This window comes from Micropterus dolomieu, linkage group LG17 (assembly GCF_021292245.1).
Source record: "Micropterus dolomieu isolate WLL.071019.BEF.003 ecotype Adirondacks linkage group LG17, ASM2129224v1, whole genome shotgun sequence".
NCBI classification, from domain to species: Eukaryota; Metazoa; Chordata; class Actinopteri; order Centrarchiformes; family Centrarchidae; genus Micropterus; species Micropterus dolomieu.
Genome location: NC_060166.1, coordinates 25029303 through 25042302, shown reverse-complemented (window position 1 = coordinate 25042302; position 13000 = coordinate 25029303). Strand labels below are relative to the sequence as shown.

Here is a 13000-nt window from a genome sequence, read left to right as displayed (position 1 = left end):
TGATCGATCACCTTCAAAGCAGAGACCCTACACTTTACTCCACCTTGGGTCTGTCCTCTGGTCAACCTCTTTAACCAGGTGAGGCGCTAACGTTAACAAGTTAAATTGCACTTAGGGAGACTGTTTTAACCTAATTTTATTGTGTAGAAATGGTGCATTTTGTATAAAAGACCGTATTTTCAGCTGCAGAGAAGCCTAATACACAGATTGGACAACAATGGAGATCTTTGGCACTGAGGATGATTTTACTACACAGAATACTTGTTAGTAGAATTAATTCATTATTGATTTCAGTCTTTTTTTTGTCCAAGGGAATTGTTGACAGTAAAGAAAATATAGAATATCACCAGCAGAGAGAAATACATAATTTTGAACTATAGTCTGATAGCAGCGATGTTGTGTTTTACTGTTTTCAGCCACAGTGTCTCAAGAGGAGCAGACTTGGTGATTCACACTCCCTCCTGCTGATGAGTTGCGGATGGAGAAAAATAAGAACGAAGATGCTCATCATTCATTAAAATAAATTTTTAAACAGCCGTATTAGATTACTGATTTGGCATCACTCTGTATAATGTAAAACATGTTTTACTGCAAAATAATTTAAACTGGCTCTCCATTCATAAACATAAAATAATGTGGTCTTGAATTCAAATCTATGCTAATGACCTTTATAGACTAATGTTTTTAGTAAGTGTGATGTGGTTTTTTTAAAACGTTTTTAGCTCCTGACTCCTATGACTGCCTACTGTGAATTACTTATAACAAAGTGATATATTTTTTAACTGTGTTGTTTTAATTGACCTATCTCCCATCAGACCATCAGCTATTATGGGATATTTGGCACATTTTAAGTCATTATTGTTTCACAAAATAAACCTTCTTGGAGCTTCTAAGGCTATAACTACATCCTGTACTGGGACAAATTGTATCTGTTTATTGTAATACTGACAGGGAAACCATTTGAGGTTTTAAATGCTATTTGCATCTTGTATCTTTCAGGGAGGAGGTCATGTTATGAAATGTAAAATATTTTTTCGGTATGACAAATATTTTTTCACTGTCTTTACATTTTTCCAAAGGAGAAAGTAGGCTACTGATACTTTTGCTGGTGCAGAAATACATTTAATGATGAAATTAAGTGACTTAGAGTTTATTACAGACTTCTATGGAACCCTACTCAATTTTTAATTCAATTGGCATTAAAGCTGCAAGCAGTAACTAGCTGCTTGCTTCCCGCACGTTGGGGCATGCTGCATCCATGTCGCTGATCGGTTGACACGGCTCTGAATTTTTTTGCATACTGGACTCTGCACCAAGGAGTTAAATCCAGTTGTTGATTTGGATGTTCATCCCCCATGAACATTCAGCACCTCCCATTCTCCGTAGTTTGCGTGTTATTCTCTCCCTCTGTGTATTTGTTTATTTCTACTCTCTGTGTGAATGCTGTTGTCCTCGTGTGTGTTTGTGTGGCCTGTCCCCTCTTCAGCTCTCTGGTAGAGAGGAAGTGCCTGAGGTCGCTGATGGGCATAATTACTTGAATTACAGTCCATTTGCAATAAAAATAAATCTGTAATCGGTTTCATTAAAATTTTATTGGAAATAAACAAATATGCGTGCTTATTAATTTTTTAGTATCACTATGACATTTCTATTTTAGATACTGTTTTGTTAATACTGAATTGTGCTGCGTAAAAGTTGTCATATCCAGAGACAAGAGTGCCTCTCGTGGTCTACAGTAACTTTCCAAAAGCCATTGGTTGAATAATTAATTAAGGGAACAATGTGGGGTTCATCTAGTCTCTATAACCATTTGAAATATGGTTTATGATCGGTGCACACAAAGTCTGCTGCACCTTTTGGAGCAATGGTTCACTTCTTTAGCCCTGCGATGGACTGGCGACCTGTCCAGGGTGTACCCCGCCTTTCGCCCGATGTCAGCTGGGATTGGCTCCAGCCCCCCGCGACCCTGTACGCAGGATAAGCGGTTGACGATGGATGGTTCACTTCTTTAAGGCCACTCTTCAGCCTGCTGCGATACAAATCTTAGTGCTCCAAGTAGCCAACTGATCACTTATAGAAGCCTAGGCCTATAGGTTACTTCGGAGCCCTACAGGGCTCTGGGTTACTTGGCGCAAAGCAGGAAACATCGTTACCATCTCCACCAGTACGCATTACGCAGCTGTCCCTACCCATAGGCTTTTGGAAGTTGGGAAGGTTTGTGTAACTTACAAGATTTGAGAAATGGCAGGTAAGTGTTCACGGTGTAAATGCACTTTACAAAAAAAATGTGTATGCGGTGTATGCAGGCGATCAGCCAGCACAAGTAAAACAACGCAAGCTGTAGCCTATTTACTGTAAGTGGACTGTGTTATGAAGACGGTGAGGAGGAGGATGGGGTTTTACTTATGATTTCTTACTCCTCGTTTGTTTTACAAAGTCTTGATAGGAATTTTGTTGTGCGCCACGTATCAGTTTCACTTTGCTGGCGCTCGTGCCCGTACTGTTTCGCGCTGTTGTTTGGTAACATTTAGTTATGGCAATGGTTGCAGAAACTGTCACATGTTTTACATTATATTCATATGCGTCTCAGTGTCCGCCATTTAAAGTGAAAAGGGTGGCAAACTATAAACGACGGTTTATGGAGCTGAAATGTCCAGAGTGCGCAGGTCAGCTCATAAAGGATTTCACGGAAGTCTCTGATTTCTTCAGACTGAAAAGCATATCCTACATAAAGTTAAATACATATATCACTGGTGGTCTAATATTCCATACTGTGAAACACTTATTTTCGTTGTCAGTTTGAAACCATGGGCGTAGCTGTGTAGGGTTTCTTCTCTGTACTGTGAGGAGGAACGGCAGATAGCACAATCAACCCTCTGGCCCCACAATATACAGTAAACTCACATTTTACTGTTGCAGCTAAGCTTAACTCTTCTAAAAACATTGGAAAAGAGCTTAAACAAATACTTACTGCACAATGATGATTTTAGTTTCATTTTATTTAACCAGGAGAAAGCCCATCTCTTCTTGAAGGGAGGTAATATGCATACATGAATGCAGGATGTATCATAATTGCCATGTTGCTCACTATTAAGAGATGACCAAGTCACTGTGACACTCACTTCATTCACATTCATTTGTATGCATTACTTAAAACATGTGTTAACCTTATTGCACACTTGCCAGTTTATTAGGTACACCTAGCTAAACTAATACAGTCTAACATAACGGTCCCGAAATAAATCATCCCTTCATGAAGAATATAATGTTCAGTTTGAAACTGTTTTAGGAAGGTTAATTCAACTTTTTAATAATTCTGGAGGCTGCATTTTGTAGTGTTGTAATGCATAATGTAGCCTAGTCCACATAATTAACAGGTGTTTCTATTATTTTGTCCACCATTTGTATCACAGAGGGTAGGCTGAATAACAGAAACACCTCTGAGCATAATGCAGTACATTTCAGCAGCACCACAAACTGAAGCCTCCAAAATGATTAATACCTCTATGAAGTGTTACTGAAATATTTTCAAGTCACAAATTGATTCCACATTATTTTCTGATTTCAACTTGTAGACATCTTATCATTGCTGTCCAGATGAGTGAAAACCATGGACATGTTTTTAACTTCTTGACCTAGGTAAACAGTAGGATATTTGAAGATGCATGATTTTCACAGGACAGCTATGTTTTGTAAATAATCCTAATGTCTTATTAAATGTTAGTACCTCTGTTGAAATCACCATAAGAGGCAAAATTTGGAATCATGTCATTTTTTTTGCTTCATATTCCCTCTTCTATCAGAGGAGCTTCACAGGGTGAGGAGGAAGTTTGTGGAGAAGGCGTCCAAAGAACTTATAAATCAGTTGCTGGATGACATTTTAGAGGATGCTATTGTGAACGATGGGGAGAAAGACTCAATAATTGAGGAGAAGCCTTCCAGAGCAGACAAGGCACGCTGTCTCATCGACACAGTGAAGAAGAAAGGAAATGAAGCCAGCAGGAAGCTGATCGCTCACCTTCAAAGCAGGGATCCGACCCTTTACAATGAACTGGGTCTGTCCTCTGGTCCTCCTCCTCCTGCTCCTCTAGGTGAGTTGACATATTTAAGCTAACGAGATTTTCATCCCATTTTGATTCAAACTGATTATACTTTGATGCTGTCATGAATACAGGTTTATACGAAAAAAAGGAGTACATAATTTTGAACAGAAATGTTTTCGCCCTTTTGAACTGCAGAGGCCCCGAAGGAGCAGAATTGGTCAAACACACTCATCCCAACCACTGAGGCATTTTGGTGCAAAAAGCAGAACGACAGAAATGTAAGTCATTTATAAAAGTCATTATTATATTGGTTCCTGTGCACCTTAATTTACCTCTCCTTGACAGAACGGTGTTGTTTAGCAAATGGGAATAAAAAAAGATTTCTCATTAAAGTCTACAATGTACATTTGTCTTCTAAAAGACCATTTTGAGACATGTGGCAAATATTTGTTTAACTTTCTTCCTTTTAATTTGTTTTTCAGATTTACCCTGCAGCAAAAAGTTCCATTAGGAATCGTGTGGCCCTGCTAATCACTAATATAAAGTTTACTAATGAGAAATTCAACAGAAGAGGAGCTGAGAAAGACGAGGCGAACATGGAGAAACTGCTCACATCTCTGGGATACGAGGTGGTGAAACACACAAACCTCACAGGAAAGGTGATTTGTATAAAAGGGAAATTTAAAACCAACATTTTTGTCTGGTTGCTTTAGTGACACAGTAACTTATATCTGACTTTTTGTGTTCTTGCAGGCAATTAATGATTCTATGATTAATTTCTCTAAACATCCGAAACTCAAAGAGACAGACAGCGTGATGGTGGTTATCATGTCTCATGGGAAACTGGGAGCTGTCCTCGGTATCAACCATGATGAGAAATGTGATGATGAGTTCCCCATCAACAACATTTACAAACACTTGGGCTCAGAGAAATGTCCAGCACTGCTGAACAAACCCAAGATCATCATCATCCAGGCCTGCAGAGGAGGTGACTGTCATCTATTCTCACAGATACACCAAACATCGATATAAATAAATGTAGGAGTTTGCTAATGTCTGCTAATGTTTGTTGAGTTTAAGTGAGATATATTCCAAAAAATATTCCACGTGTTTCAGATGAGGGCGGATCAGTACTTGTTAGTGATGCTGCAAACTCAGCTCTGGTCTGTGATGATGTGAAACAGCCAAGTCCATCCCCGTCTGCTGGTGACGAAAACTTAGAGGATGATGCTTTACGATGTGTACACAAAGAAAAAGACTTCATTTCTCTTCTTTCCTCCACCCCTGGTATGTTACCTTAAAAATTATGAGATCTTACAGCTCATAACAAATAGTACATTCATTTACATTGCAAAAAGTTAAGAACAGTTACCTTATGAAATAATTTAATTTAATAATTTTCCTCCAGAGACTGTCTCATATAGACATCCAGAACATGGGTCTTTACTTATCCAGTATGTAGTTATGGTCTTGAACACCTGCGCACATGAGGATGACATTGACGAACTGTTCAGAAAAGTAAGTTTGCAAATCCAAACTGGTTATGAAATATGCATGTATATTAGGACACAGAGTAGCAACTGAAACTCATCACAATGATCTAGTGGAAAGTAATATCAGTTATGAGACAACCACACCACATAGCATGCAGAAATGGTGACACTTTTGTTTTATTAGTCTTTATGTGGCTTAATTTCATACACTGTTTGTTTTAATCTCACAGGTCATGCAGCGCTTTGAAGATTTTTCCATTCAAAGCAAAAGGCAGATGCCTACCAAAGACAGATGCACTCTGACAAGGCGCTTCTACTTCTTTCCAGGTCTTTGAGACAACATTTGCTGTTGTTTAGCAGAGACTTGTAACCGCATTCCAAATTATGCTTGCAATGCTTTTCTCTGGTGCTACATGGTGAATTGATAAAAGTTATGGATGGATGACTGAATGACCTGGGTGCCAAGAGACCTAAAACATGACCATGTCATATCTAGTCATTTTGCGTCTCTGTGTTTTGGAGTAGGGGTGGGGGCCTCTTACATGTCTGTGTCCAGGGGCCAGTTGTTTCAGAATCCATCCATGATAGATCAAAACTTTGCATTTATATTTTTATATACATCTAACAGCGTGTAAGGTTTTGAATTAATAGCACATAGAGATTTTTTTTAACTTGTATTCAACAGGTTGCTTACTCATGGCCATCATGCAACTAATCAACTGTTGTCCTTTGAGAAAAACAAAACAAAACAAATTAATGAATGATTGTCTGCACCAGGTTCCTAGTTCTTCCAACAAACTTTAAAACACACCTGCCTGCAAATTTATGGAATTATTTGGATTCTCTACAGGCTCTACAACCAAGTTAAGTTGTAAAATTAGCAACATTTATTATTTAATTAAACTTCTCGAATGTTAAAAGGCACCAGACAACATTAAAATTAAGTGAAAATTAGCCAAACATCTATAGGAATTATATATTTTGGTTAATTGCAATTATTTAAATTACAATTGATTTTCCTAATTTCTTTTAAAAGAAGTGATGATAGGAATTAATTAAACAGGGACTATAATGCAGGGAGAGCCGTTCCAGGGCTGAGATGAGCAGCATAAAAGCTTATATGTTAGCTGAGGAAGATCCATATATTTTATTCATATTTTTAATGTGACATATTGACATTGAATTTATTTTTGATCTTGTCTGTATTAATTTTGTCCATGCTTTGAGACACACATTAAAACTTCACTACACAATTTTCCAATATTGTGTATTTATTTTGCAAGGACACTTCAGATGTTTTGAAATTGTTTTGCTTTATGAATGGTTGTGCTTATCCGTGCTAATATGACATGTTAGTAGGACTCACAACAGTTAATGTTTAAATAAATTATTTTTTAAGTATTTTTTCTGAACTTGGGCCAGGTTGGGATGTCTACTGTTGTGGGCCTGTTATGCTCTCTGAGATAATGTGTGACAGTGGGCTACACAAATAATCTTGAGTCAGTTCCTTGGCTGGTAGCCACATGCACATGCAGCCAAAAGTATTGTAACTAAGGTAATTACCAACACAAAGAACAGTACAAGTCAAACCTGTATTTAAACTAGACCAAATAAATGCAACCAATGTTTGTGAAGATAAAATAACATGAGCTCAACAGTTGATAGTTCAGCCTTTTACTACGGGAGAAACTCTCAAAATAAAACATTTTTGTTACAGGAAATACTCCCATCAACAGTCGTAAGAGAGGTTTACATAATCAGAATAAGCATGTCATAGAGTATTGCAAAAGACAGCAGATGAAACCATGTTAGAAATATCAGTCAGACTTTGCCCACAGGATGAGCATAATGCAAGTTACAAGATAAGCAGAAGCACACAATGCATTTTAGAGAGCATTATTTATATAAATGTCCCTGATGCTGCAGTGTAACTGCTTTGAGTTACTAGTCCTCTGACAAGGCTCAGCATGGAAACAGATGGAATTATATACCAAAAAGACAAACATTGGAAGATGCCCCGTTGGTTTGTCTAATTCAGCCTGCGGAGGCCTCCTTTAAACATTAGCTGAACTTTGGAATTTGTTTTGGGAAAGGACGATTACTGTAAATCTTTCATTTTCATTATCAGTGATCTAAACCAGTTGCAGCTTTGTCTTCTTAGGAAAATAAGCAATGCTTTCCAACAGACTACAAAGCACGCACATATGACAGAAAGGTATGTAACTCATAAATGATAATCATGACGCCCAAAGCAGAAAAAACAGAAGTTTTTCTTGTGTACCACCACTTAAAAGGAAGTACTGTTTCCTGAGAACTTGACAAAAACATCATCACCTCAAATGTAACTATATTGATTTTTTACCTCAGTGCAAAAGCATCATGAAATAAGATGTTATTAAGATGCTAATACAGTAACTTATCTATTTAAAATATACATTTAAAAAATACAATTTTATGCTCTTAGATTTTGTTTTCCATATTTACATTGTCGTGCGGCAGAACAGTCCATTGGGAATTGTGTGGTTCTGCTTATCGCTATTAGAAATTATACTGATGAGAAATTAAACACATGGAGAAATGGCTCACAGCTCTGGGATACAAGGTGGTCAAACACAGGGAGCTCACTGGAAAGGTGCTTCTGAAAAAGGGGAAATAAGACTCTTTTGTTTCTTGTTAAAAGTTGATTTGTCTAATTATTTGAGCGATACATTAACTGATTTCTTACTTTTTCTGTTCTCACAGGAGATGGATGATGCTCTAATTATGTTCTCCAAACTCTGAAACGCAAACACACGGACAATGTGTTTGTGGCTGTGATGTCTCAGAGGCTGTCTGCTATGTAGCCTTTAAAGATGAAGGGTGCTGTCACACAGGTCCAACATTGCAGGAGTTTAGTTAAGGTTTGTATTGTGTGCTTTGACTCTCTGTTTTGGGCACATCCTACATGCTGTTACTGGTTTTACTAGTTTAGCAAGACTTATATGGAATTTGTGTTTCCTGATGGGATTGCATAAATACGCTGTAAAGCGAGATAAATCATTGCCTCATGTGATACAGTACACACCTGTCCTGTCATATTGGAAGGCTCAGTGAGGCAATGGCAGGTAAGATTTAAATGACCAAATACCATAGTAACCATATATGCATAATTAGCATTTTGTGGTTAAAGTATGTCTTCACCATTTGTACCTTGCTTTGAATTACCTAATTATTTATGATTAATATGGTTCGTTGTACTCCAGATAAGGAGCTTGCCAGGGTGAGGAGTAAGTTTGTGGATAAGGCGTCCAAAGAACTTATAAATCAGCTGCTGGATGACATTTTAGAGGATAAAATCTTGAACGATGGGGAGAAAGACTCAATACTTGAGGAGAATAGCAGCAGAGCAGACAAGGCACGGTGTTTCATTGACACAGTGAAGAAGAAAGGAAATAAAGCCAGCAGGAAGATGATCACTTACCTTCAAAGCAGGGATCCAACCCTTTACAATGAACTGGGTCTGTCCTGTGGTCCACCTGAACCTCCAGGTGAGGTGACATATTTCAACTAGAGAGACTTTCATCCTATTTTGATTCAAACTTATATTATACTTTGATATTGTCATGAATACAGGTATAAGTACATCAGTTTGAACAGAAATGTTTTGTCATTTTGAACTGCAGAGCCCCCGATGGAGAAGAAATGGTCAACCACACTTATCCCGACTACCGACTCATTCAAGAACGAGAAACTGAATAATAGAAATGTTAGTCATTCATAAAAGTCACATCAGATTTCTCAGGTGGTCTTAATTGATAGATTTACCCTAAGCTATTTGCTTGTAGTGGAAAAAATGGGAAAAAAATAGATTATTTAGTTGGTTCATGTGCATCTTGGTTTAACTCACCTCTATATAAAGGTGTTGTTTTTACTGTGGTGTTAAACTTTAATGTTATTAAAGTTACATTTCCAGTTACTTTAAATTTGCTTTTTAGGTTTACCCTGTGAGCGCAAGTTCCAGTAGGAATCGTGTGGCCCTGCTAATCACTAATATAAAGTTTACTAATGAGAAATTCAGCAGAAGAGGAGCTGAGAAAGACGAGGCGAACATGGAGAAACTGCTCACATCTCTGGGATACGAGGTGGTGAAACACACAAACCTCACAGGAAAGGTGATTTGTATAAAAGGGAAATTTAAAACCAACATTTTTGTCTGGTTGCTTTAGTGACACAGTAACTTATATCTGACTTTTTGTGTTCTTGCAGGCAATTGATGATTCTATGATTAATTTCTCTAAACATCCGAAACTCAAAGAGACAGACAGCGTGATGGTGGTTATCATGTCTCACGGGAAACTGGGAGCTGTCCTCGGTATCAACCATGATGAGAAATGTGATGATGAGTTCCCCATCAACAACATTTACAAACACTTGGGCTCAGAGAAATGTCCAGCACTGCTGAACAAACCCAAGATCATCATCATCCAGGCCTGCAGAGGAGGTGACTGTCATCTATTCTCACAGATACACCAAACATCGATATAAATAAATGTAGGAGTTTGCTAATGTCTGCTAATGTTTGTTGAGTTTAAGTGAGCGAGGCTCTTGTGCACTGTATTAAAAACACATGTGTTTCAGATGAGGGCGGATCAGTACTTGTTAGTGATGCTGCAAACTCAGCTCTGGTCTGTGATGATGTGAAACAGCCAAGTCCATCCCCGTCTGCTGGTGACGAAAACTTAGAGGATGATGCTTTACGATGTGTACACAAAGAAAAAGACTTCATTTCTCTTCTTTCCTCCACCCCTGGTATGTTACCTTAAAAATTATCAGATCTTACAGCTCATAACAAATTGTGCATTAGTTTACATAGCAAACAGCTAAGAATAGTTACCTTATGAAATAAAAACAACATATATTTTATTTTTCTGTATGGTCCAGAGACTGTCTCATATAGACATCCAGAATATGGGTCTTTACTTATCCAGTATGTGGCTGAGGTCTTGAACACCTGCGCACATGAGGATGACATTGAGGAACTTTTCAGAAAAGTAAGTTTGCAAATGCAACGGTTATGAAATATGCATGTATAATAGGACACAGAGTAGCAACTGAAACTCATCACAATGATCTAGTGGAAAGTAATATCAGTTATGAGACAACCACACCACATAACATGCAGAAATTGTGACACTTTTGTTTTATTAGTCTTTATGTGGCTTAATTTCATACACTGTTTGTTTTACTCTCACAGGTCATGCAGCGCTTTGAAGATTTTTCCGTTCAAAGCAAAAGGCAGATGCCTACCAAAGACAGATGCACTCTGACAAGGCGCTTCTACTTCTGTCCAGGTCTCTGAGATAAGAGTGTTGGTTAATGCAAACTCCGATTTGATGTTTTACAATAGGCTCACTATGCTTTATGATTAAGAAGTTAGATAAATAAGAAGTTAGATAGATAAAACTAAACTTTGTTTTATATATAATGACATATTTGCATGCATTTATGTTTTTAAATATATCTGACAGTGTGACAACTGTACAGTGTGCTCTCGATGTAAATACATTGTTGAAAAGAGTTTCTGTCTGTGCTGCGGTCAGCTGAGGGCAGACGAAATTCAGTCATTAAAGAAAAGTTTTTAGGTACTCGTACTTGTGTATTTCCATTTGTATTACTTTATATTTGATATGGTCACTGTTACTTTGCAGATTCATAAATTACATGCAATATATTAGTGATGATGAGACACTAAGCTCACGAGATGAGACAAGACGAGACATAACGAGACTTTAACACTATTTTTAAGAAATCTTTAGTGCTGAATAATATGAAAATTTGAGCATTAAACACTTAATTTTCTGCACCAATTAGTGGTGGAAATGTAATTTATGTAAAGGAAACACAAAATTCAGGTGACAATTCAAAATATAAAAATCTAACAGAATATAATGCAGTAAGGCTCTCAGGCAGTCTTTGTTACTTTCAGAAATGTTTGTCCCTGCTGAGTCAGAACACATGATTTGTCTTCCCTCTTCTGTGTCTTTGTTTGGGGAAGTAACCTCTTTAAATGTGCACATGGTACCTTTTCACTTCAATGATAAATTAATTCATTTTAATTCAGTTATACTCTTGGACCTTAATTGCTCCTGTGTTTCAGCAGGTTTTCTGCTCATTTTCAAAACTTTCTGCACATTCAAAATTTATCCCACACATCTGTGTTCACTTACATGTTGAGAAAAAAAGTTTAAATATTACGAGACTAAGGTCACAATTTAATAAGAATTCATAATCATTTTTAGGTCTACCTGCCCTATAATCTGCTGTGCATTCGTTATCCTCTTCAAACCGTTTGGAAAACAAAACTAAGTGAAAACACTTCTGATCCGTAGTTGTTAATTCACTCAGCCAGTTGACATTTTAAGTTATACATTTGTTTTTCCCTGGTTGAGAAAATGTATGCCGTGAGAGCGTGTGAAAAATGTCAATTGCATGAGTCTTGCGAGACAGCTTTAAACCTAACAATAAATCTCGTCACGTTTTAATCTGGCCCCCTACAATATATATATATTTTTTATTATTTATTTGAAACCAATGTACTGTTAAATCTCAGTAGATTTGAGACTGGAGGAGGAAGTAAATGTTTTGTGTGCTTTGACTGTGAGAAAAGGGGAACTTCAGAGAGTAGATGGAAAGTAAAGTACTAAAAGGACATGGTTGCACTACAAAAATGGGAAGTAAATTCTTATAATACAAGAAAGAAATAGCAGAATAACAGAATCGGCCTTCAAAACATTCTGGCAAAGCTCCAGTGCAACCTGATGTACAGGTTCAACGCCTTCAGTGAACTCAAGAGATAAAGAAAGTAAATAGACAGTTACTGGAGGGTAAAGATTGCCTTGTCTTCAATAGGACTTACTCATCTTTTTGTGCTCTCTAAAAATCTGCGCCTTCTTGTCTTCACTATCCATCTTGACCTATCGTGCTACCCCTTGAAGCAGCTGCATCATACTGTCATGGTTGACAAGTCTTAGTGAAAGAAGAAGTGAGGAGAGTTAATGCACCTCTTTGGCTCTCTCACGTCAGCTAAAGCTTTGCCCAGAGTCAGGATGTTGGACAGATTTTCCTCTGAGTGCACATATCTCTAGATCTCAGAGCCAGTCAGCATTTTGGGTTCCCATTTGAAAGTTTGAGCTCATTCCAGGCCATCATTCCTTGTCAGGCCTCACCACTTTAGGGTCATTATATTGTTAATTAGCAGAGAGTGTGGTTAGCAGTTCTGTTGCCAATTGAAAAATACAAAGATGAGGGAGTGCTTCGTGGGGTGTGAAGTGAGATGACGACTAACATTGTCAGGGCTAAGTATCTTTTCGTTTTTGTCTATATACCTGCTTTTTCCTTTTCTGATATGTGTATAGGCTACTTTATATTCCAGTAGATCACACACCTGCTCACAACATCACTGTAATCCAACCAGCTCCACACACA

At 37.6% G+C, this 13000-nt stretch overlaps 2 protein-coding genes and 1 long non-coding RNA gene across 5 annotated transcripts; all 3 read left to right on the top strand.

The window, feature by feature from the left end:
* The first annotated feature begins 186 nt into the window (after nucleotides 1-186).
* Nucleotides 187-1608, top strand: LOC123985605. The gene is made up of 2 exons (XR_006828716.1): nucleotides 187-263; nucleotides 417-1608. It is a non-coding gene; the product is annotated as an uncharacterized LOC123985605 (long non-coding RNA).
* A 254-nt stretch (nucleotides 1609-1862) lies between these two features.
* Nucleotides 1863-11160, top strand: LOC123985598 (caspase a-like). 2 transcript variants are annotated; one of them, XM_046073249.1, is made up of 9 exons: nucleotides 1863-2248; nucleotides 3804-4091; nucleotides 4239-4321; nucleotides 4526-4702; nucleotides 4797-5031; nucleotides 5160-5330; nucleotides 5452-5561; nucleotides 5767-5863; nucleotides 10867-11160. In XM_046073249.1, exons 1-9 carry the CDS (start codon nucleotides 2242-2244, stop codon nucleotides 10872-10874), a joined length of 1176 nt encoding a protein of 391 aa, XP_045929205.1. In that variant the 5' UTR covers nucleotides 1863-2241; the 3' UTR covers nucleotides 10875-11160. The 2 variants fall into 2 exon arrangements, with proteins under 2 accessions (XP_045929205.1, XP_045929204.1); XM_046073248.1 differs by lacking the exon at nucleotides 10867-11160 and adding an exon at nucleotides 8279-8414.
* Nucleotides 8397-11160, top strand: LOC123985597 (caspase a-like). 2 transcript variants are annotated; one of them, XM_046073247.1, is made up of 8 exons: nucleotides 8397-8640; nucleotides 8779-9063; nucleotides 9199-9281; nucleotides 9511-9687; nucleotides 9782-10016; nucleotides 10154-10324; nucleotides 10457-10566; nucleotides 10770-11160. In XM_046073247.1, exons 1-8 carry the CDS (start codon nucleotides 8634-8636, stop codon nucleotides 10872-10874), a joined length of 1173 nt encoding a protein of 390 aa, XP_045929203.1. In that variant the 5' UTR covers nucleotides 8397-8633; the 3' UTR covers nucleotides 10875-11160. The 2 variants fall into 2 exon arrangements, with proteins under 2 accessions (XP_045929203.1, XP_045929202.1); XM_046073246.1 differs by lacking the exon at nucleotides 8397-8640 and having other exon boundaries at nucleotides 8751-9063.
* Nucleotides 11161-13000: the final 1840 nt, after the last annotated feature.